The 25,940-nt window shown below is 44.9% G+C and overlaps 1 protein-coding gene across 1 annotated transcript in view; it reads left to right on the top strand.

Annotated features, from left to right (window-relative positions):
* Window positions 1-25,940, top strand: part of BBOX1 (gamma-butyrobetaine hydroxylase 1) — a 607,727-nt gene that overhangs the window by 369,343 nt on the left and 212,444 nt on the right. The window contains exon 4 of the mRNA XM_078684208.1: window positions 7,888-8,086. Coding sequence (XP_078540334.1) covers window positions 7,888-8,086 — 199 coding nt within the window. The remainder of the gene's footprint in view (window positions 1-7,887; window positions 8,087-25,940) is intronic.

Below are 25,940 nucleotides of genomic sequence, written 5' to 3'. Positions count from 1 at the left end.
ACTTGTGTAAATGCGAGACCTATTGCATTGCAAATGCTTGTTTCCTTTGGCAATGCTACACAGCACTGGCAAAACGCATTGGGAAAGTAATTAAGTCAACAAGGCAAGCCCTACTTGCTTTGCCAATGCTTGTGTTTTGAAGGACATAGAGTTTTACCGGAATAAGATAGCTTCCTAGTATTCTCGGTATCCTCTTCATATCACTTTCCTGGCATCCTCTTATTCTCCTACAACATGTCCTGCTCCTTCTGCCTCTCCACATCCTTTAATGCTGTCCACTCACCCTTCTCTAACGTTTTTCCTTTCCGGAACTCGACAGCATCTTTATTCTTCATTGATTAATGCTGTCTGTCTTTTTTACTCTTGCCAATCATAAATTCTGGTAATTTTGCTGCGGTATTCTTCATTCTCTTTTGTTGCTCTTTATAAAAAAAAAATCAAAAAAATTAAAAATTATTATAAAAAAAAGACGCACGCATTTCTATCTGAGATTGTGCAAATCTCACTCCTTTGATAACCCTGTTCTCAAGCTGCCACATAAACCATAAATGACAAAAATAAACAAGCATTGGCCATTCCAATTGGTTTCGCCATATTAGTGTATTATGAAAATATCTCCTTGTTGCAGTTCAGATTTGGAAAAGCCCGACCCTGCTGCAGCCATGGTTGTAGGCGCTGAGGAACAGACAGCAATGTAAAAGGCAGCATTAGAGACCAGGGATGCCTGTGAGGAGCAGTGCCATTTGACATCAGTGCACATTAAATACTGTTTGTGATGTTGTATAGATAGACACATGTCGTGCAAAATACAAATGATACGATTACACACTGAAAAACTGTTTTTTCTTCAAAGATAGTTATCAGAGAAGTATCACTGATATCGTTTGATGGCAATGCAAACTGTGTTTACAATAACCACAAAACAGTATGTCTACAGTATACATATATGAGGAGTATCGCACACTGTTTAGGCATATGTGCACATATAGAAATTTCTGCTCAGGCCTACCTGTCACAAGATGCAGTACTGATTTAGCCAAAGACAGGCAAATTAACTACACACACAAATTTGCATCAATGAGTTACATGCCTATATTTCAACAAAGTATTGATGGTTGTCCATTCTTAAAATAACTATATCTACATTTGCTTGAATACATTTACAATTTGGGAGTATCGCAACAAATTACCAACATGAAAAATGGCTCTCAATTAAACACATAGCCTCACATATTTGTCTGCAAAGATATTACCACTTAAACACGCACTCACTTTTTCTCATTCTCTCTTCATACACACACACACACAAATATATTAAACACACTGACAGCAAATCGACACCATAAGACAAACATGCATATGCGCAAACACACAGAAAATGGCAGAATACACTATGCAAATGTATTTGGAAAGAAATAGCCAATCGCGTGCATTCGGTAGTTTCAATATGCCCATATATTGAAAAACTCAGCATATTTAATTTGAGGAATTAACTATGATATAAAATTGTGTGCTATAATTAGTTTTAAAAGGCCTCTTTTGTAAGCATGGGCGAAAAATCCGTTCCGTTAGTGGAATTTGTGGATTTTCTGCAATTTCGCGGTCCGCTAATCTCGCAAAATCGCAGAAAAATCCGCGAAATCTTGTGCGGGACGGATTTTCAAAAACTGAAGTACATGAAGCACTTACAGGGTTACAGCAGGTGCCCAAGTTGAAGCTAATTTCTTTGTAACCATTTACAAAATGGTTACAAAGAAATTAACTTCAACTTGGGCACCTGCCGTAACCCTGTAAGTGCTTCCTGAGCGGCGCCTCCCGAGTTGTTGCCTTCTTGCAACTATTCTCTGACCCTGCTCTGACCCTCTAAGCAGGGTCAGAGATTAGTTACAAGTATGGCACAATGCTCCAGGCTGTCACAAAAATTAAACCACAACAGGAAGCACTTACGGATAAGGAAGCAGGTGCCGGACTTGAAGCTCAAATTCAGTAACACATTAACCAGCCCCCGGTTGAGGCTGGGCAGGTGTGCTTTCTCCCCATAATCTACAGTAGTGAACCAGATGGTGCTGTGATGAACCAGAAGGTGCAGTTGTGAACCAGAGAGTGCTGTGATGAACCAGAGGGTGGCAGTGGTGAACCAGAGGGTGGCAGTGGTGAACCAGAGGGTGCTGTGAAAAACCAGAGAGTGGCAGTGATGAACCAGAGGGTGGCAGTGATGAACCAGAGGGTGGCAGTGATGAACCAGAGGGTGGCAGTGATGAACCAGAGGGTGGCAGTGGTGAACCAGAGGGTGGCAGTGGTGAACCAGAGGGTGGCAGTGGTGAACCAGAGGGTGGCAGTGATTAACCAGAGGGTGGCAGTGGTGTGGTGAACCAGAGGTTGACAGTGATGAACCAGAGGGTGACAGTGGTGCACCAGAGGGTGGCAGTGATGAACCAGAGGGTGGCAGTGGTGAACCAGAGGGTGGCAGTGATGAACCAGAGGGTGACAGTGATGAACCAGAGGGTGGCAGTGGTGAACCAGAGGGTAGCAGTGATGAACCAGAGGTTGGCAGTGGTGAACCAGAGGGTGACAGTGATGAACCAGAGGGTGGCAGTGTTGAACCAGAGGGTGGCAGTGATGAACCAGAGGGTGGCAGTGGTGAACCAGAGGGTGGCAGTGATAACCCAGAGGGTGGCAGTGATGAACAAGATGGTGGCAGGGGTGAACCAGAGGGTGACAGGGGTGAACCAGAGGGTGGCAGTGGTGAACCAGATGGTGCTGTGATGAACCAGAGGGTGGCAGTGGTGAACAAGAGGGTGCTGTGATGAACCGAAGGGTGGCAGTGGTGAACCAGAGGGTGACAGTGATGAACCAGAGGGTGACAGTGATGAACCAGAGGGTGGCAGTGATGAACCAGAGGGTGACAGTGATGAACCAGAGGGTGGCAGTGGTGTACCAGAGGGTGGCAGTGATGAACCAGAGGGTGACAGTGATGAACCAGAGGGTGGCAGTGATAAACCAGAGGGTGACATTGATGAACCAGAGGGTGGCAGTGGTGAACCAGAGGGTGGCAGTGATAAACCAGAGGGTGGCAGTGGTTAACCAGAGGGTGGCAGTGGTTAACCAGAGGGTGGCAGTGATGAACCAGAGGGTGGCAGTGGTGAACCAGAGGGTGGCAGTGATGAACCAGAGGGTGGCAGTGATGAACCAGATGGTGGCAGTGGTGAACCAGAGGGTGGCAGTGATGAACCAGAGGGTGGCAGTGATGAACCAGAGGGTGACAGTGGTGAGCCAGAGGGTGACAGTGGTGAACCTGAGGGTGACAGTGGTGAACCACAGGGTGCTGTGATGAACCAGATGGTAGCAGGGGTGAACCAGAGGGTGGCAGTGGTGAACCAGATGGTGTCAGTGGTGAACCAGAGGGTACTGTGATGAACCAGAGGGTGGCAGTGGTGAACCAGAGGGTGGCAGTGATGAACCAGAGGGTGACAGTGATGAACCAGAGGGTGCAACTGGTGACCCAGAGGATGGCAGTGAGGAACCAGAGGGTGACAGTGATGAACCAGAGGGTGGCAGTGGTGAACCAGAGGGTGGCAGTGATGAACCAGAGCGTGGCAGTGGTGAACCAGAGGGTGGCAGTGATGAATCAGAGGGTGACAGTGATAAACCAGAGGGTGGCAGTGATGAACCAGAGGGTGGCAGTGGTGAACCAGAGGGGGCTGTGATGAACCAGAGGGTTGCAGTGATGAACCAGAGGGTGAGAGTGATGAACCAGAGGGTGGCAGTGGTGAACCAGAGGGTGCTGTGATGAACCAGAGGGTGACAGTGATGTACCAGAGGGTGACAGTGATGAACCAGAGGGTGGCAGTGGTGAACCAGAGGTTGGCAGTGATGAACCAGAGGGTGGCAGTGATGAACCTGAGGGTGGCGCTGCTAAACTGCCCTGGAGCCCTGTGGGTGTGAGCCCCCTCGCTGCTGAGCTGCCCAGGGGTTGTGAGCCCACGCGCTACTGAACTGCCCCGGGGCCCAGTGGGTGTGAGCCCCCGTGCTGCTGAACTGCCCCGGAGCCCTCTGAGTGTGAAAATCATTCGTGCTCAGGTGCCTGGGAGCCCTCTGGGTGTGAGCACACATTGTGCTAAGTGCCACCCTGCCCCCAGTACATATATACCCGTACCGCACAGCACCATTATGCTCTTGCCCCATGAAGTCTGGTGCCTGGATGCTCCTGATCTGTGTAGGTGGTACCACCGTCTGGTGCAGTCAAAATGTAAAGTCATAACTTGATACACAGCACCAATACACACGTGTCCCCCCTGGCACCGGTATGCGCATGTACCAGGCGTGGAGCACCCGCATGCCACTGCACCCAGCGCCAGCATATGCCTGTACGGGGCAGTTTAGTATGAGATGGGACATTGTCCAGCAGCAGCAGCTGCATGCGCCTGAACCCACTGAGCAGGATCAGAATGGCTTTGTACCAACACGCGCAGCAGAGCTATCTTTGACATCTGAAGGATTCTGGGGTCCTGTGCCAAATGTATTTTTGCATCCATGAGTTTCACGAGCGCCATCCCCGTGTAGCTCCTGTGACTAGGGGGCTGCCTTCTCCTCATCTGCTGCTCTGCTCGGTCTCTGACCCTTTATAAATAAGATGCATGTGAACTTGCATAGAAGCACCGCCCGTTTGGCCCCGTCCACCACACACTAGCGGTATGAAACGTCTTCCCGCCCGTCCCCACTACAATGGCCAGCTCACTCAAGGGACCTCGGCGCCTTTTGGCGCGCTGGCAAAGTTACAGGCACACTTGGTAAGATATTTGTGCAAATGGCACAAAAATCCGCGATTTCGCGGGAAAATTTGCGAACTCGTGGATTTTTTTGGTCATTTCGCATGAATTCGCGGACCGCGAATTCGCAAATTTCGCCCATACTTACTCTTTTGTGAAGTACACACATTTATTTGGGGACTTAATATGTCTACGTAGTGCAGTTATCCTTATTTGTATGCGACCTAGTGTTAAAGCAAAGCCTTTTGGTTCTTTTCAAATATTTCCTTTAAATGAAGAACAAGAACCTTGTATTTCTCTCCCATCGCGTCAAGGGTGCACAACTTGTTTTTGAAACACATATCACCTCATGCCCTACCATCTTGTACAGCAGATTGTGCTTTTGTAATAAATCGATGAGCAGTTTCTTTTCCCAATATACCAGAAGCACACAAAATAATACTGCATGCCAAGCTTGTTCGTGCCCTTTTCATCTTAGCCCATGCCTGACATCAGGCCTGCCCTTCAGCAGAGCTTCATTCCTGCAGGGCTGTGGGGTGCGCTTGGCACTCCTCGCATCCCATGCAGGCCCCCCAGCGCCCCAGGATGCTTACCTGCCACGGCCTCTGGGCTCGACGTGTCCGAGATGTTGTGCACTTCCAGCCGCTGCTTTGCCAGCGAGGAGGAGGCGGCCATGGAGCTCAGCAGGCTCTGCGAGTGCAGGCGCTGGTGAGAGGAGGATGAGGAAGAGGAGGACCCCTCGCTCCCTGCCAAGGGGTGAGGCTCCAAGTGCAACGAGTCTTCTCTGACCACCCACGATGTCGGCAGGCCTTGGGAGCATGGCCCGTGGCATTCCCAGGACAGACTTTCGCTCGGGGCAGGTAGAACGTAATGAAGCATTCACCCTGGGTTGAAAAATAAAAGCACTCACCATGCTGCTGTTGTCGGTGTCACAGTCGGGACACTCACGGCGAGCCCACAGCGCTCACCCGGCACTGAGCTGAATCAACTAGGGAGAAAATAACGTTGCTTCCATCAAGCATTGTGTAGTCAGGCGGGTGCAGCTTGAGCTGTCTCTGCATCCCGTCATGAATTAGGAAGGCCACTGCTTTGATGCGCATGCGTACGAAGCAAGGCATTGCGCGCATGCAACACATAGAGTGAGAAATACGCCACCAATCACAACGCAAACAAACATTGAAAATGCAATAGGACTCGGATTTACCCGAGCCCTATTGCATTTTAAATGGAAAAGCGGGTACCAATGAAGGCACGAACAGGAGGAGGTGGGGGGGTGGTTGCGACACATGAAGTTACAGACTGCGGGAGGGAACGGGGAGAGAGAGGGAAACAAAATGTTTTTGTAAGTAAAGGGGCTGATAGCCTCGTTAGTACAAAAATGACGTCAGGGCAGTCAGGAGGCGGGACAAAAAAGCCGAAAACCAATCAAAATGCTGAATTTGTTATAGTAGCCAATCAAAGTTATGCCAGTAATGTAGGTGGTGTTTTCACAAAGACAAGGGAACCCGAAAGATATGCCATAGGGACCTTGGGCAGTATCAATTTACAAAAAACAGTGGTCCCTACATGTGGACAAGATAACATACATACAAAAGGAATACTGATGAGTAAACGCTGATAGATGTGCTTTCTTTCACATCAAGTCCAGGGCTTCCATCAGGATTGTATGGATTTGCCAGGAAAGGAGCGTGATGGCTCAATTTGTGATGGCCGGAGCGCTATGGCGAATATGGCAGTCCGATGGGACAAATTAAACCATCACGCTCCTTTCCTGCCAAATCCATACAATCCTGATGGAAGCCCTGGACTTGATGTGAAAGAAAGCACATCTATCAGCGTTTACTCATCAGTATTCCTGAACCTACTAGGAAACCAACATTAATGCGATAATAGGCATTGTGTTAATAACTGTTGTACAAAACAATAATGTTGATAATTCTTGTCCTGATGATGATGTCATAAATGTAAAAAGGCATCGAAACGTCATTGACTAAAAAACCCCATATGCAATATGATAATGCTATATTATTTGATGCAATGGTATGGTTATGTTTAAGAGATTGAGTCTGTAGCACTGACCACAAGTATACAGACAGATTTTCGCTTTGCCCTTTTGGCCATTTCTTTGTTGTTTTGTCTTGATTGTTGTGGGTCACGGCTGTGCCCACTTATTATCTTTTTTGGTTCTTAAAATACAATTTATCAACCAGAACATTTAAAATAAATTTTCTTGTCTGGCTGGACAAAAGACATACTACTTATCATGTGTATGATTATTGTTTTTTGTATGTTATCTTGCCCACATGTAGGGACCACTGTTTTTTGTAAAGTAATGTAGGTGGAGCTTGCCTCGCTATACTAGATACAGCATCTCTCGTCGAGACAGCGCATGCGCTGCCTAGGCGAAACCTTAAAAGAGGAAACCCATGAGGCATGCAATCAAATCTCAGAAATTGTAATATCCTGCTGCTCCGCTGATTACTGGTAGAGGTTAGAATTTAATTCCAGTTTATGACGCGTGACCATATTTTTCACATTATCAGCTTATTTGAAAAATCAATTAAAAATATATACACACGTACGAAAATGTCCAATTAAAAATATATACACAAGTAAATGTCTTCATAGGTGGCACTATTCCTAGATATGGTGAGAATGAATATAACAGTCAAACATTTTGACATTTAAAATGATACATTGGGGAAATCATTGGGTACAGTGATATAAAGTTTAGTTGAATTCTCCAATTGGAGATATGACTGAAAATTATTTTTGCTAATCTTTTCATTACAAATGTGATCCAAAATGTTGCGAAAGTGAGCATAATGATGATTATAGCTGCTTCTGAGCATGAAAGAGGTCTGCCACTTTCTGTGAATCTGTAAAGAATTTCAGTGGCGCTGGCATGAGGTAGCATTCACTGCTTTGCTTTTACATGGTGAAGTGGCAAATCACCTTGCTTTTCTATAGTATCCTCGCGATTTTTGTTGACATTGAAAACGTACCAGCGCAGAACATTCAGCGCAGCGGAGGGGTTAATATTGCCCAGTTGAACTATATTGTCAATTTTTCTCTTCATTGAACGTATGCCCATGTTGTCAATTGCCTTGTGTTCCAGAGTGCCAGTTATGGGGATCAGATCTTCAGATGCCTACCATGTCATATCAAGATGTTCTGACAAGTGATGCTCATGCCTTGCAGTGGTTGACTACAATGAAGAAAGCTGGAATTGTGCTTTTAGATGGAGCCCCCACCAGTCAAGGAGAGCTGGTAACACTTGGCAAAAGGATTGGCTTTATGCGTCTCACATTTTATGGGTGAGTTTAATGTTTAGTTGTACCTTTATTTAGATTACAGGCTTTGAGAACGTTCAGGCATGTGAGCATGTTTTAAAATAGATTAATGTAATTTCCATAAATTAACTGAATCAGCAAGCATTAGTATGGTGTTAAGAGAAGACATTTCTCATTCATTTGTCTTTGCTGATGTAAACTAGTGGTGGAACTGTGGATATCTAATGTCATTGTTTTAATCAGAGAAGCAGTGATCACCCTCATTGATGTTGCTCTATTTTTGACTCAAAATACATACATCTGGTAATGTAGCAATAATATTCAGGACTATCAGAATATATTCATCTATTTTCAATATTAAATATATTAATTTTGTTGGTAAAATCTGATAAGAATACAAATAGAAACATTTAGATACTTGGAAGGTGTGGAGCAAATAACTTCTAGTGACAAATATTGCTGACAGTTATATGTGTAATAAATGTATATATTGAATGTATACCGAAATATGTATTGTTTGTATAATTTTTAATTAACGTTCAAACATGAGAATGGACATCTCAATTAAAAGTCAAGGATTACCTAACAGGACTCCGCATTACTTTGGGTTGTAAGTCTAAGTAGATCATGAATTCACTGTTGTTTAGTTTAAAAGGCATTGTGTTAGAAAGCGTATCATTTTTATCATAACCCCCCACCCTCAGTTTTTTACTGGCCTGCTGTTTTAGCACTGTGTGTGCCATTCCAATGCAACCCAGAGTCAAAGGATCAGTGCTCTCCCTTAAAATATAAACCAAGAATTGTTTTATTCCAATGTGCTTATTTAACCTTCCTGTAAGGCTATAATAAATAGCGTAAGAAATATACAAATAGCATGGAAGTTAGAATTCTTATATGAGCTAAAGTGAGTATTTACACCACCCATATGTAAAGCTGAAAAGATAAGGCTTCAGTGAGCCCCATTGTTTTTTTGGCTTGACTGCAGTTTAAAAGCACTAAACTCTGTAGATAAACTCGGTAAAGAAAAGTGCGTCTGCCCTTTAGAAAACCAATTTTATTTCTTTAGCTAAGTAACTCCTAAACGTGCCGTGTAAGCCCAAAAGACTGGGTGCCTGAAACACAATTAGAATAACATGGCCTCATAGCACTTACCATATCATATAAATATGGAATGCTACACATCGGGAATGGTATTTCCACACAGTGAACAGTTACCCAAACCCTTTTTTGTAGGTATAAGTAAAGCTGTATTTTCTATGAAGGCCTACCTGCGAACAAAAATGTCATATCTCTACCTCGAAAAATTATAGAGCAATGATAAGCACTTATTTTTCACTTACTTTAAAAAATCCCTTAAATTCGATAGATTGTGTAAAAAAGTAAGTATGAATGTGCACGTTGTGCTGCCTGAGAGTAAAATAGTTACTATCAGGCGCAGCTCTAATCCTTAGGCATAATACACATGCTACTGGCTGCTAACAACACAGCTACTGGATGACAGTGGCTTGTACTCGAACACCAGTATGGTAGGGGTGTTGTCAACAAGTGGTCACTTAGCATTGATTAGCCAGATGTCAGGCGGGCAAGAACAGTTGACAGACAAAGGGCTGCTTTTGCAGATCTTCCTTTGACTTGGAGATGTCAAATGAGTCTACAGAAGCTGCGGCCATTCAGTTCCAGGGCCACCGTAGACTTTATGGATCCATCCCAAACAAAAGGAAAACCAGTTTCTGTCATGACAGAGGAAATGACTAGAAGAAAGACCAGAACTCATCCAAGTGGAGGATGGCAAGGGCAATCTTTTTTAATCCTGCCTGGACAATTTGCAGTAAACCAACAGATGAAGTCCTGTAAAGGAGGCTGGGGTGTTTACGGGAAAATAGTTATGACTTGATGTAGGGAATACTCTGTCCACTGGGTAGTTTGCAGGATAAGACTGGCACCTCACCAGGACCACCTCAGAATATTCCTGGATCTGAGAAGATTTTTTTTTAAAGAAAATACGGAATACTATGCCTGACTTCTGGAAGTATTATACCCAAGAATACCTTCCTCCTATAGGTACACAGGGACTGGCACTGTTCTCCAAGGGTCAGGCAGTCGGCCTCCACTTACCTGCTCCATGGACACAAACTGCAGAACCTATGAGTTTGGGAATGCACAGCTCACCATTTAGAGCCCTGATTGGAGGGAGACCTGGTTCCTAGAAGCTTGCCCTTAGGACCTGAGGCCTACAACATTGAATAGGAGCAACTTTCCAATTAGAAAACTTGTATTTTCCACCTTTAGGAGACCTGGACAAGCTCCTTAAGTTCCACCAAGGAGTGGACAAGAAAACCAGGTGCATCCCAATTTTAATAATTTTTTCACCTGTGAGGTACCAGAACGTGGTGCTTAGGCAACATCATGAAGGGCAAGAAAACCAAGTTTGTCCTGCTTGGAGCTTTTTGGCCTGCTGAAAACTGTTTGATTGGGACCTCATAGCAAAGGTATCTGCTGTCATAGATTCTTGCCTAGCTAAAGCTTCCAGCCATGCCTCACTGGTGGATACCGCCACCCAAATAAACGGATTAAGTCCAAAGGTAAACATGTTGACCAGGCCAAGGAGATGAATCTACTCAAGTTGTGAAGTGACCTCTACAGCTGTGGTCCAGATTTGTGCTGCTTTGATCTAGCTTTTAGCATCAAATCACAGCTTTAGTGGGAGTTTGACGATGGCTGCCTGACTTTGAGGTGACCATCGCCAGTCTCAGCTTTGGGTCTAACCCCATTGGAAGACTTTGAGCTCCAAAAACTGGGCAAACTCCAAAGGTGCAAACTTCAATCGGTGTCTGCTCATCTTACCGGACATCCACTACATCCCACTCAAACTTAAATCGCAACTAGGTCCTGACTAACCGTGAACTGGCCTTTGAATTGATACTTCGTGGTTTCATGCTACTTTTTGCCTTAAAACTTTCACAATTGATTGTTTTGGTGTTGTTATTTTCTAATACCATTGGTACTACTATGCAAGTTGTAGTAGCACACATTTCTCTTTGGAATTGCCTGCTGATTTTTCCACAGCTGCCAGGAGTTGAGTAGAATTTTTCTTAGAACTGTGTTGGGACCTAACTGTGATTTGCTTATTAATTTGATAAGGGTACCCGTTGCCCAAATTATTTCCTGAACAGGAATTCTTTGATATTTTTTCGGAGAGTTAGTGTGAAACAGTTCTATAAATTTAAACTGCCATAACAAGGTTCAGTTTTAAGAAAAGTCCCTTAAATTAGCTTGATATAAATTATAAAAGAAAGCCAAACTGTTTTCAGTCATCGTATCCCACCAGTTTCAAGATACCAATTATAGATGTAAAAGCAGATAAGGTTAACATGCTTGAAAATGACAACTTGACCCTGTATAGCATGACTCTGCAGAACGATTTGCATCAGTAGGTTCTCTCTGGTTAAAGTAAGTCTGATTGAGAAAAGTTCATTGTTATATTTGTATTGGAGGCACAATGGTTGTATGTGGTCTTGATGGTCACCTGGAGCAGGTTCCATGTTAATGGCCTTTCTTTTTAGCTGAAGCATATTTGGTGGGTGCCAAAAAATAATGTTTTGAGGATGACCGTATTTCACCAAGGGTTCTAGGTTGTATCTGGTGGCAGAGGCATATAGTGATGGTATTTCCAGTAGGCATTTGAAAATGATTTTGATACTTTAGGGGGTAAATCTGGTGCTCATGCGAAACTTATGAAGTGATTTCAGAATATTTGTTTTGTAGTACAAGGACATTTTGAGTTTGAGTTTGAGTTTAAAATATTTCTTAAGCGCGCGTACACCGAGCGGTTTCATGGCGCTGTAAAGTACTAAAACCCTGAGGGGCAGAAAGACAGGAACACAAAAAGGGGCTTTATGGTGAGAAGGCTTGTGTAAAAAGAAAGGTTTTCAGTGCCTTACGGAAGAGTGTGTACTGGCGGCAGGATCTCAGGTGCGCCGGGAGGGAGTTCCAGAAAGCAGGAGCGAGTGTGGAGAATTTGGAGCCTCCCCATTTTTTGCGTTTAAAGCGGGGAACTACGAGCAGTTGTTGGGTAGAGGAGCGTAGCTCCCTGGGAGGAACATAGGTGTGAATTTCGGAAGTGATAAAAGCAGGGGCTGAACCGGACCGGGCATTGAAGATGATGCAGCCCAGCTTGAACTGGGCTCGTTCCTGTATGGGGAGCCTGTGTAGGGACTTGAGGAGGGGCGTGACATGGTGTGATTTGGACAAATTGAAAACCAGGCGGGCCGCCTAGTTCTGGACCAGCTGGAGACGTCGCACGTTGTACGCGGGCATGCCACAGTAGAGGGCATTGCTGTAATCCAGGCGGGAGGTAACCATCGCCAGGACTATGAGTTTGAGTGCGGAGGGAGAGAAAAACCGAGAGACTTTGCCGATAGTACGGAGGGAGAGAAAGGATGAGGATACAACAGAGCTGACTTGGGAATGAAGGGAGAGTTGGTCATTCAGTTTGAATCCAAGAGTTTTTACAGAGGAAGAAGGAGTCGGGGGGGGGGACCTAAGGAGGGGGGCCAGAAGAGAGAAGACCAGGGACTGGAACAACCACCTGTCAGCACCAACTCCGTTTTGTCGGGGTTTAACTTCAGGTGGTTGTGATTCATCCAGTCCTGGATGAAGGTCATGACAGACTGGAAATTGGATATTGACTCGGGGGAAGAAGATAGGGAAAAAATAAGCTGGAGGTCATCCGCATAGTTGTAGACGGAGGCCTCCAGCTGTTGGAGGGCGAAGATGAGAGGGGCGATATACAAATTAAATACCGGAGGGGAAAGGGAGGAACCCTGGGGAACCCCGCATTGAACCGCACGGAAGTCCGCCGAAAAGTCACCCAATCGCACTGCTTGGGTGCGGTCGCGCAGGAAGGAGGACAGCCAGACCAAGGCCGAACCTTTGATTCCCGCCGCTCTGACACGGGAAAGTAAGATGGCATGATCAACCGTGTCAAAATCGGCGGAGAGATCGAGGAGGACCAGGGCCTGAGGATGGTTGGTGTCCATACCCTCTCTGAGGTTGTCAAGGACCGATAATACCACGGACTCCGTGGAGTGTGCGGTGCGGAAACCAGCCTGCCGGGTGGCTAAAACCCTGTTCTCCTCCACGAAGGTACTCAGTGTTCTGGTTACATGGCGTTCCAGTACCTTCGCCAAAAAGGGTAAGAGTGAGATGGGGCGATAGTTAATAGGAACCGAGGGGTCAGCGCCAGGTTTTTTGAGGATGGGTAGGATAACGGCCGATTTATGAGGTGAAATGACACTGCCCTGTGATAGTGAGCTATTAAGAAGGGTGAGGGGTGGCAAAACACAGGCAGAGTAGATCTGTTTCAGGATGTGTGCTGGGCAAGGGTCTAGAGGGGAACCGGACTTGACCAAAGGCAGAAGAGAGAGGAAAGAATCTTCTGTAAGAAGAGGGATGGAGTCGAGGCGTGCTGCGACTGGAGGACACTGGGGGCTAACAAAGGAGGGGGAGGGGGGCTGTTAGCTTTGATAGTGGCGATTTTGTCAAGAAAGAAAGAATTGAGGGAGTCACAGAGGTGCTGGGAGGGGGAGGGTTTAAGGGTGGCCCTGTCGGAGTATGCGAGGTCGTGCACAATAGCGAAGATTTCTCTGGGCCGATTATCGGCGGTTAGGATTTTGGAGGAGAAGTAGGCGTTCTTGGTTGCCAAAATAGACTTTTTGTACAAGGCCGAGAGGGTGATGTACTGGTTTCTAAGGATCGGGCAGTAGTCTCGCCGCCAGGAGCGTTCCGCCCGGCGGACGTTAAGTTTTTGAACCTTCAGTTCCTCGTTGAAGCAGCGATTTGCGTCGTTGGAGCTCCTGGATGATATCCGCCTTAAGGGGGCGACTGAGTCGCAGCCTGCTCGCAACCATGCGTTGATGGAGTCCGCTCGTCCGAGAGATGGCAACCCGTGAAGATCCGGGCTGGATGCGGAGAGTGTGGCAGACAGGGAGGCCACATCCACACGGTTCCATGAGCGCGCCCAGAAGTTTTTGGGAGGGAGGGCTTAAGGGCTGGGCTGAGGGATAGGGAAAAAGAGATGAGGAAGTGATCGGACCAAGTGCAGGGGGAGATAGACAGCGAAGTTACCGGGCAATTAAGGGACCAGATCTGATCAAGGATGTGGCCCTGGCTATGGGTTGGGGCGTGAACAGCGGGGACAAAGTTGAGGGAGCGGAGAGACTCCGAGAACTCTTTTGATGTTGAACATTCGGCCGGGTCAGAGGGCCAAAAGTTGAAGTCCCCTAGTACCACGATGGATACTACTAGGGTGGCCACCAAGTCTTGGAAGCTCGGAAGAAAGAGTTGAGAAGAAGGGGGAGGGCGGTACATAAGGACACAAGTGAGCGGGGTACTGAAAGAAAGTGAACGGGCCACTAAAAAGTGCCACTCTTTTTGCTATTTGTACCTCCCATCCCATTATAAGCGTATACTTTACAGAGACAGCGGGCGCTATAGTGTTTGACAGACAGAGGTAAAGGGAGTTGGCACTGTCAAGTTGGGACTTGATACTGGTACCAACTACCTCTTGGTGGTTCTCTGGGGATAGAAGGGGAAATTCATCAGAATAGGGGCTCGTAGGATGTTGAGTGTAGAAAGAATAGATTCTAGTGCACAGGAAAGTTGTTTTTTCTTTGATGTTCAAGTTTGTTTCCACTTATTATCAGAAAAGACTGAGCCTACCATATCTCAAACGTCATACAGTTAGATGTAAAGAGCCTTGTAATGTGTTTTTTGTTGGTGATGCATAGATATGGCTCTGTGCCGTTGGTGTATAGGTAAAAGAGTAAGCCATTGCCATCTTCACATAACAGTAGTGATGCCTAAGGGGTTACAGCTCAGAGATGAGTTGTAATTGTGCACGGATGGGATGAAGAGATGGAGTTCAAGAATCCTGCCGGCTCTTAGTATGGACATAGCTGGTTTTTAGGTCTCGCCTGAGCCAGCGCATGCGCTGCTCTGGCGAGACATTTAGTATGCCGGTTTTCAAAGTGCTACTACTGGCTTTTGCCGGCCACCAGCTTGCTGTTACGCGCACAAGCGCGTACGACGTGCACAGCTACCATCTGGCTTTCTCACGTGAATCCCCTTCCCCAACCCCCTCCCTTCTCCCACTTCATCAGCTTCATGCACTCTGTCCGAGGCGCCATCTGGATGGACCATGATCAGTTTCACTTTCCACATTCGCGCACACAACTCCTGTTGTTCGCGGCTGCAAGTCTTGTTTAAAAAACAGCGGCTTTAGGCATGCATTAATGCAATTTCCATCTGCACAATGTTGTCCCTCGACAGCTGCGAGAGGAAACTCAAAATGCTATAATGTGCTGCTGGCAAATTACGATTATTCACTCCCGCGCGCTTTATATAGGTCTCATATAGAAAGATTTTACACCGAGGGTGACTTTGATAACAAAGGCTCACTGTCCGTGGACTCTGTGCTTGCCACCCCCAACTTACAGGAGGAGCACAATTGAACAGAATAAACTAGCCCAATGTAGAAATTGCACACCATGGCATTATGGGTATGCAAAAGAGCCTAGGAATGGCTTCCTTCTCCATATTGCAGTATGCAACCTGTAAGAAGTGAAGCCAACATTACAAGTGTAGTGGGGAAAATTGACAATTTTGCAGCGAATCTCGCGTTTATTCAAAGGCACTTAAATAATTCTTTTCAAACTTTCTTTGAAATTTTCAGGACAGGCGCAAAGTATAATTCAGTGTCAAAATTACATTCTGTTCGTTTTCATAAGTGGACGGTTAGTCCTGTAACGGGAGGTACGTCCCCTCACTTGTTTCCACTGTAGCAGCCCCCCCAAATCCAAGTCGGTGTGAATGCTGACTCTACCCGGAGTGCTCCCCCGCTCTTGATTGCTCTTTAATAGTTCTCTCCTGGAGTGAGACTGAAGCTCTTTGTTTTGAGACTGACTAATCCTGAATTTTATCTGAATGGCCTCCCATGACTGAGCGGCCTCAGCGGCTGCTGGGTTTATCGCATCTGAGACTAACTTTCCTCCAGTGGCTTCTGCGTATACTCTACCTGGAGTCACATGGGGCGTGGCCTCCTTAAGACGTCACTGGTGGTGTGATTAAACGTATCAGGGAGCCAATCATGTGCAGTGTTCTGCATGGGTGGCGCCGGAGGTGTCCTTACACCTCTCTGGGGAGTGGTGCTGTATGCTAAGTTTTCTTCTCTCTGTTTGGTCGGATGCAGGGGTTGTTGCTGCTTTCATCTGAGGTTTCTCCTCACCGTTCCTCGCTCCAGCAAGTGCCTCACTCCTGCTTTTACCCACCGCATTTGCGTCCTCTCACTTGTTCCAACTGTAGCTGCCCCCGGTGTGGCCTGTCCCTTCAAAAGCTGCCCCTCAAATCCTAGTAAGTGTGAATGCTGACTGCTCGGAGCGCTCACCCGCTATTGATTTCTCCTCAATAGGAGTTCTCTCCTGGAGTGAGACCGACGCTCTTGGTTTTGAGACTGTTATGGATTTTTATTGCAGTGGCCTCCCGCGACTGAGCGGCACCTAGCGGCTGCTGCGTTTGTTCTGTTATCAACAAAAAACACAACGTGGAGGAGGGTCTAAAGGGGAGAAAGGTTTAATGACCTGAGTGCACCCTATCCCCTAATCTTACTTACAACAAACACAAAAAGGGGGTGCTACTGGTCTAAATGGGCTAGAAAGTGTCTGCTTTCTCATGGAGGGTGTGTGTGAAGACTAAAGAGTGAGAAGAGAAAAAGGTAGAAAACCCATCAGCCCACCCATAGGCGGAACTTCATCATCTGGGATTTTGAAGTGCAAGCTGGTATCCACTAGGTTACTCACTATTGGTATCGTGAGTGAACCCTAGTATCGGATCCACCAGTGATGGAAAGCCATAGAGTATTTGTATCAAGGGCTGTGGGAAAAAAAAGTTGCAGTGCTCAAAAAATATGTGCTGGTAGAAAAAGTGATGTGTTAAAATTGACTAACATGGTGCCTAAGAATGAATTTTATTATGACGGTCACCATGATGACAAAGTTAAAAACAGAGTGTAGATAGTGTTTAAACAAATACTACTATCCTGATGGTAGGTTAACTGGTCGACATGTTTCAGCCAAAAAAATGGCTTTCTTCAGAACCTATGCAACTGCAACTGTGACCAAAGTGTAGTGAGGACTACATACCATGCATAAATGTCCTACCATCTGGCGGTGTAGTCAATGGTAGGTTCGGAAGTCATGGTAGTGAAAACTCCTCTCCTAAAAAGAAAATAGTGTATACAGACACACAATGTAACAGATGAAAGCAACCTATTATGATAAAGACATATGACAGCCAACGAGACATTGCTCATTCATTGTTTTGTTAAATAATCACTCACCCACAATTTGCCTTGGAGTGGCCTCAGCTCGCCTGGCACTCGCTCAGGTAATGAGGCCCCGTTCTGGAGAAATGGAAACAAAAATACCTTTAGACTCACTTTCGTAGTATAGACCCATTTCATACGAATATCCCCTGGTGTCAAAAATGGGCTTGGAAAGGAACGCGGTTCTCAGCTAGCCAAGTCGGCTGATGATTGATGATATTAAATGGAGGTTAAATAAAACTAAGAGCATATGCAGAGTTGCCACTTGGCTGCTACAATGATCTGATAAGACTAAGGGTAACGCACGAAGAAGCATTTTGCGCTCAGTCTCGCGCCTTGGTTTGACGTAAATCGCATTTGAATGCCCTTCCACTAGCAGCTAATGATTTTTTAGGAAAAAAAGCATTGGCATAGCCAATTGGTCTTGCCTTTGGGACCTTATACGTTTTTAACCATGCAACAGTTAATGTTGTTGCACCAAGGATATTGTGCTGCATAACTAAATACTTATAAGGTCCCAAAAGGGAGACCTATTGGCTATGCCAATGCTTGTTATTGCCAGTGGTGAGGAGAACGGCACTAATGTCAGAAAGAGCTAACATTCAAGTAGTGCCTAACAGAACAAAAACACTAGGTGATATTATTGATTAAATAACAAATGCATACCATAAAAACTGCCTATTTAAATATGTAGCAATATGTCATTTTAGAATTAGAGCTTAATAGTCTACAGAGCAGGACAATCTAGGAATATGAAACAGTCCTCTTAGAAAAAGACCACCTTTTTTGCATTATAAAGGGCCACCTCAACTCACATTTTTACAAATATCTGTGGAATTATTGTGGATGTCTGTTTATGGTAAATAATAAAAACAGGTGTATAGCGTTCATAAATTCCTATGAACATGCATTTCTCAAAGAGAAAGCAAATGAGAACAGTCTTTTATGACATGTCACCAAGGACATATTCATTTAAATTGTTGTCTACAAAACTGAAAAGTTAACCTAGGCTTGAATGATTCAATTTGATAGAGAGAGAGGAAATGTAATTGCATTTGTGAAAATGCGCAGTATAATTTATTCCGAGATTGTCAATGATATTATATGAATGTGAGTTATATAGACATAGAAAGAGTCAATTATATTGTGAAAAAGGTCATATTATAGAGGAGTTCAAATGGCATTGTTTAATATCTAAACTTTAGTAGAGAAAGACTATATACATAGATCCCCTGCTTAGGTTCATTGATAAGAAAGATAGTGCTATTGAGATACCGTGGTGGCACCAAGCTGCACCCCTAAATGCCATGTGCAAGTGACATTCTCAATGAAGATCATGCCACTCAGTGTGAGGACGACTTTAAGTATTTGGGGATCCACATATCCAAAGACAGGGATGCACTAATGCGGCTAAACTATGGGACGACCCTGGTCCGTATATCAGAGGCCATTACACGATGGGTTACCCTGCCACTCTCTATGGCGGGCAGAGCATCCATAATTAAGATGGTAGTACTACCACAGTTACTCTATTTGTTTCTGAATATTCCTTTTTTCCCCGGGAAGTACTTCTTCCAACAGTTACTATCTGAGTTGTCTTGTTTAGTGTGGGGCGGTAAAATACCTAGACTCAGATGGGATGTACTCACCAGACCGTATATACAGGGAGGCTTTGGGATCCCGGATTTTGAGATGTACTATTATAGTGCCCAGGCGCATTACGCTTTTTATTGGATGTACCCGCCTAGATACATGCCTCAGATAGCGGCGGAACACTGGCTTGCCCATCCGGTTCCTATTGAAGGGGCAATATATGACCCGTCCCCTGGCAGGGACAAAACCCCGACAACTGTGATGAACACGGTCAATGCCTGGGCCCAACTAGGCCACAGCTTGAATGCGTCTCTGCTGTACTCACCTCTCTTGCCACTGACGTATCACCCAGATATGCCTCTTCTACAAGAAACCAAATTCCTCAGGTTGGCTGAACGCACGCAGGTTAAAACATGGGGAGACCTATATCATGAAGGGACATTCCGCACAATTGACCATCTATTTCAGGGCTTACAGCGTACACCTCTTGACACTTTCTTATATCTTCGACTTCGCCAAGGCCTCAGGTCAGTTACACCTGACTTCCCCGCTGAACCCCTTACGTTCGCACCATTGCACCGAATACTCCATGGTGCAACGTCCAAAAAATGAGTGTCGACAATTTACAAAACAACACATACACTGAGGGAGTTGCCGAGCCCGGCGGCTAGAGCCAAGTGGGATACGGAATTGGGCGTAGCATTGACGGATAGACAATGGGACTTTTGCACGCAACAGACTGAACGCATTTCCTCTAGCAGTAGATTTAGGATCATACATTATAAATTCCTACATAGGCTGTATTACACACCTGTGCGGCTGCACCGCTACCAGCTATGTGACTCTGACACCTGTGCTAGATGTAGTGCCCCAGGAACCGACTTCTTACACCTAGCATGGAACTGTGAGGGAGTACATACATATTGGTTGCATGTTTTCGAGGCCCTGTCTAAGATGATCAATACTGAACTAAAACCATCCCCAGTCCTGGCACTATTAGGCTATGTTGAACCAATTCAGGCAACTCATCGCAAATATGTGGCGCTGGCGCTACTTATGGTTAAACGGAGAGTGGCTTGTAGATGGGTAGAGGGCGAGCGCCTAAATTCAAAGAATGGATAAATGACCTGACATATGGGCCCTGTTAAAGTATTACCTACAGCTGCCGGCGCGGTCTGACACTGAGGACTAAGTATATCCCCTCTCCCCCCCCTGTATATGCCCTGCTAAGTATTGATTTGAGTCTATGGTCGCATGTGTAGATGACATATTCGGGGCAATGTCATGCTTGTCCGCAGGGGTAATGTTATGATCAGAGCCCACGAACAGAATGTAGGATTGTTATTGTCCAAATATACCAACTTTTGTTATGCATATTGCTGTGCTAATAACGTTGTAAAGCTGCGGCTGGACGTTGCTGGACTCTACCAGGCCATGCTTATGGGACTTCCAAATGCGAATGTGTTATAATTATGAGATATTGGCATGCTAAGAGGATCACCCTGCATTATGTACATGTTCAATTATGTCTAAACTATGTAATGCCACTTAATGTGATTTTGTACTTGACACGATTGACTTGGCGTTGGGTGGGGCTCTTTGTGTACCGTCTAAGTTTGTACCATTACTAAAAATATGAAAATAAAGTCTTAAAAAAAAGATCATGCCACTCACCCACACATGAATGCCACTCACCTACTTCCTGTGGTAAATGTAAACTGTTGGTGTCCTCTTCTTCAATCCCAAAAAATACCATGTGGAGTGGGCTCTTACACAGAGCAACATAACGTTGACTCTCCCACTAGCTCATACCATGCCCTCAATACCTTTCATCTAATATCATCAGCCACTTCTCGTTAACACCTAGATTGCCAAATAGAAATTGCCAGATTCTTACTTAGTCTTGTCTGTAAAATAACAGAATAAATGTTTTTGTACACACTTCTGATCCAAGATAACTCCATTGTATTATGATCTGTAGGTGAGATAACACCCAGTCGACATCCTTTTATGTGTCCCACTGAAACATGCAGAGAGCCCTTCTATGCAGCTGCTAAGATGTGAACATACGTATGACACACCCTCATCCTGGTAGAGCTTCAGCCTTCAGCAGCTTCTACTGGGGTCAACAACAGGTCTCCATACCAGAACAACACTGAGGGAAGCCTCGCCAAGAGAGGACACTTGGAGATTAAGCTATTTGTCCAAAGTCACAGGATGTTGAGCCAAGTGCCAAAGGCAGCATCTCTTGCTGTTAAGCCACACCCTCACCCTCTTCTCTGTATTCCCAAACTGTTAACTTGTACCACATGGGTGAGAAGTGCCCATCACACATATATCACGAGTGTGAGTTTCATACCACCAACTGTGAACTACACAGCTGTGCAGGTCTTCTCATGAGCCTCACAGCAAATGTTCCTTGTATTCATGGATAAAACCTAATTTCACGCAGTGACATATTGATGTTCGAAGAGACGGCAGGAATGTTGGATCCTATTGGGGCGCATCACTTAATTCATGAAAGTAATAAAACAGTTGTGAGGGACTCCTACGCTCATTAAAACCACTAGGATAAAAAAGCTCTAAGCCTTTGCTACCGTTGGAGAAAACTGCTCCATCAGTCCCATACTTTTGTGCTGGACTACTTCAATCCCTTATTTGCTGGTTTTACCATCTACCCGATTATCAAATCTCAGTTGGTGTAAAGTGATTCGGTTTTGTTTTCAGTTTGAAAAACTGGATCATGTCTCAGCATTCAGGCTTTCTTTACACTAATCTATGTAAAAGGGGACTAGCGAATAAAAAACCATTTCTGGTGAGATCATTAAAAGCCGGAAAAATCACCATTGCAATATGTGCATCTCACTGGGTGGGTATCTCCCTTAGGGGGATGGGTCGAGTTCCCCAACACAAAACATTCTACATTAAATTTGTAACTTACCAGGAATGGAGAAACTGACACTGTTATTGGGAATTAGAAGTGAGACATTTCAGGAGATATGTTCTCCATATATTGTTATTCCCTCTAACAAGTTCTGGGAACTAACGTGAGCTAAATGACTCAAACTACTGAACGCAGTGTCCCCTCCCAACTGGGTCTTTAATTGACTACAGTTACATGGAGCCACTTTTGCTGAACTTTACTTTGTGTGGGGAGAGACTGGCGGATGATGTGCTTGTAAGCCAGTGAATGGGAAGAGGTGGGTGGAGCGTAGTAGGGGTATGGTACGCTTTTCTTCATCTTGCTGCCAGCCTCAGGGATGTAGGCGGTGGCTTTGTAGATAATAACTGAAATATTTCAATAAATAGAATTGACGCTAAAACAGTGCATTGTTTTAAGCTCCGATATCTACCCTTTTAGTGTCTGCACAAATTAGTCCCCACTTATCTGATGGCTGGTCTACTTCCTGTAGACTGGTTTGTTCGCTAAGGAGTTCCAGCGAAGTTTATAATTGGTAGTTCCTCATCATAAGTTGCTCCCCAGAAGGCAGAGACACATCTCATTCTCAGCAACAAATACTTGGTCATCGTAACATGCAATCGTTGGGGCAGTAATTTGTGTTATTATCATATCAATGTTGCTGTACTGATCAACATGTTGCTAGAGAACAGTTCATGATTATACACGTAAAATACTCAGTTCTCATTACCTCTTATTTAAGCACTTATAAGGTCACACTGAGGTAACATAGATATTCCAATTCTTCTCTCCTTACCATAAACTCACGCATGCCAAGGTGAGTAGCCAACCCGGGAATGTTAATTTGGACAGGGTCAGATTGATGATAAAGTTAAGAATAAGTAAGCTACAGACTGCTGCTTTCATATAAAGGGAGGTTCAACAAAGAGAAAGGACTGTATAACACTTGAAATCTGTTAATTTTGAGAAGCGTTGCAGCCAACAAATGTTAAACTTAAGCAATTTTATCCAAGGGAGAGGGCACGCCCAGGTAGTCATTGAGTGGTGTGGAGTCAGAGGGTTCTGAGCTGAAGCTGAGGGTCTCGCTTCACAACGGTCAATAACTATGTGGGAGTGTCCTTACCCTTAGATAATATTGCTGTTGTAAATGAGACCCTTAAAATTGGAGGTTAAATTCACGAAATTGTGTGTTAGATGTTATATTTTCAAGGGACTATTTAGCTGTAGGATAACAAGAAGCATAACTGTTTGATTTATTTTGGTTATAAGACTGCCATTTTTCCCCATTGAAATTAATTGTAATTGTAATGGTTGTAAATGCATACTTTTGTCTGTCACAAAAATAAATAAATATAAAGGGTGATGACAGACTTTAGTCATAATAAAATTAATTTTTTGGCAGCGGCATTATCCTTTTAGTAATTGTAGTGAGTTCTAAGGTGATTGTCACCCTGTGAAAAATGTTGATTCTCTGCTGGGATGTGATGAACCAAATATGAGAGGAAATTATTTTCTCTCATGCTTTTCTTGTGGAAGTCATGGAATGTGCTGCAGAAGCTAAAATGATAAAGCACTTTCTATAAATGTCCAAATAGCTTCCTCAGTCATATGATGAAAAGTCGGAAGTACTATATAAAACTTGTCTGTTAGTTGATTGCCCAGTGTTCTACTGCCGGTTCACCACAGAGTATTTACAAACAATAGTGCTAACATTTTGCATTCTTGACAAAGTCAGGCAATTCTCGATGCCATGTTGTTGGAATAGAAGTTGTGGAACAGAAAGCATTCTATGACAGGACGGGACACGAGGATTATGCATCCTTATTGCTGTAATAATTGCAGCCCTTCACAAGCACAACAATTCGATCACCTGAATTTTAATTTGAAGTAGTAGTTTGAATGGTGACAACGATGAATTTACCTATGAGGGAATTATGACAGAATAGGCTGTTGTAAAGCAGATGTCCTTTATTTATAAAATACAGTAGAAACAATGACGAGCCATGCATCATACGGTGCATGGATAACATTGGTATTCCACAATGTTGCGCGATGCACTCTCAACCGTGCCAGAGATTGACAAGTAAAGATTCCTGTCCTTGCTAGAGCTCAACAGGTCATCCTCCAACACCAGTATTGGACAGCTGGCCGCTCCTAAAGTGCCTTGTTCCAAGGGCCCCTCATGTTAGAGGAACACCACCATGTAATCATCCAAACATCTGGTTGGAAGGAGCAGGTGCAGAAACGCTTGGGTATGATTCAGGGTGACTTAGATTGTGAAAGGATATTAACGATTGAACGGGAATCCCTTGCCCAGACCTATGTGTTTATTGTGTCCAGGCTGCTGCTGAACAAGTGCTGGCTAGAACATGCAAGCCTTTCTACGACTAATTTATAGGACCAGATGTTTTCCCCATATTCTCAGGAAACGTTTTTTTTAAGTATTAGTTTCTGCTCCGCAGGTTTGTTATTGTGGTCTTGGGTTCCCGAAATCTTACAGCTGTTGTCTTAATCATCTCACATGCCCTGAACAGTGTCAGATGCACACAGCCAGGAGGGGGCAGCCACCTATGCTACCTTCAATAGACTCTTGTTAAACTAAAATTCATGTGTATACATCTTTGCAGGTCTGTTTTCGCTCTCTTCATGAACCATGTGCACACTGATTTGAATAACTCGTTGCGCTGTGTGCGCTGTGGCACTCATTCTGTGGTGACTTTGAGCCGCTTTTCTGGAGATAACTAAGATTTACGGATGTCTCAGGTTATCATCAGGTTCCACATATTCTAGTCCAGTATTTACTTTTGAATACCATGGTTATCCAGAACTTTAGGCCAATTGCAAAGAGCCAGGACTAGAACTCCCAGAAAACCCTGGATGTACAGTAAAATCCCAATGCCGAACTATTGTATCACGGAAACCACAGTCATTTTCACACACTTTAACACAGAATGTCATTATTAAAATTGTCACGGTATTCTCTATTTCGTGAGTCTTAATTATCCAATGGACGAAAAGGAAGCCTGTCCAAGGAGGTACTGCATATTTCTGCCTGCCCTATTCACAGCACTTCATCTTTTTACTAAACGTTCAGAAATATAATTGATGGATAATATGAGAGGAAGCATTTTTTTATTACCCGCAGTGCTGGACCAAGAGGCAAGTGTGAATGATCCGTTTACAGTTGGAATTCCACTTGATTGTTTGATGTCATGCAAGCTATGCCTCTTTTTCATCAGAATGTTATGCTGTATGCATTTGTGCACTCCTTGAAATTTAAATATAGAAACATGAAACATGATCTAGGTGTTGAAAAGTAGCCTTTGACATAAGCTTCCCAGGACTTGAGATCAGCATCCACACTGGGTCATTATTGCTGAGCACAACGGTTCCGCCACAGCACGGGTACTCATAGTACGGCCCGCGGGCCGCCAGCGGCCCGGCAAGCCTTCCTTGGCGGCCCGCGGACCTTGCACACATCGTAACTGTGTTTTTTTGTTTTTTAAAAAGCGTCCGCAAACACCGCCGGTTGCAGCGGCGGGGACTCAGATCCAGGCTGAGCTGTTCATTAATTCCCTCTTTTGACCCCTGCCACCTTCCCATTTGGACTCTTTCAGAAGCTGCCCCTGGTTGCCCGCCCCCTGTCGTGTGTGCAGAAAGGTGACAGGACAAAGGGGGGCCGCCCTGTGGTGCCTGCCGCCTGCCAACAAATGAGCTGTGAAAGGTGATAACGCGCCACGCACAGCATCAAAGCATTACACTCGCGCACTTTCGGATTCTGAAATAACATCAACCCTTCGCAGCATCCAATGACTACACCAGTGCTGGCGTCAGAGATGGTCTAATTTTCATTTCTTTTTGCATTGCGATTAACCCGCAGCCCCCAGGCACTTCCTGTGTGTTATTTTCAGAGGCATTTGAAATAGATTTGGTAAGTTACATGTCCGGAAAAGCAACGCCTCGCAATTAGGAGGGACATCAATATT

Source organism: Lissotriton helveticus, chromosome 3_2 (genome assembly GCF_964261635.1).
Source record: "Lissotriton helveticus chromosome 3_2, aLisHel1.1, whole genome shotgun sequence".
Lineage (NCBI taxonomy): Eukaryota > Metazoa > Chordata > Amphibia > Caudata > Salamandridae > Lissotriton > Lissotriton helveticus.
The sequence above is the reverse complement of the archived record's forward strand: the minus strand, read 5'-3'. Positions and strand labels throughout refer to the sequence as shown.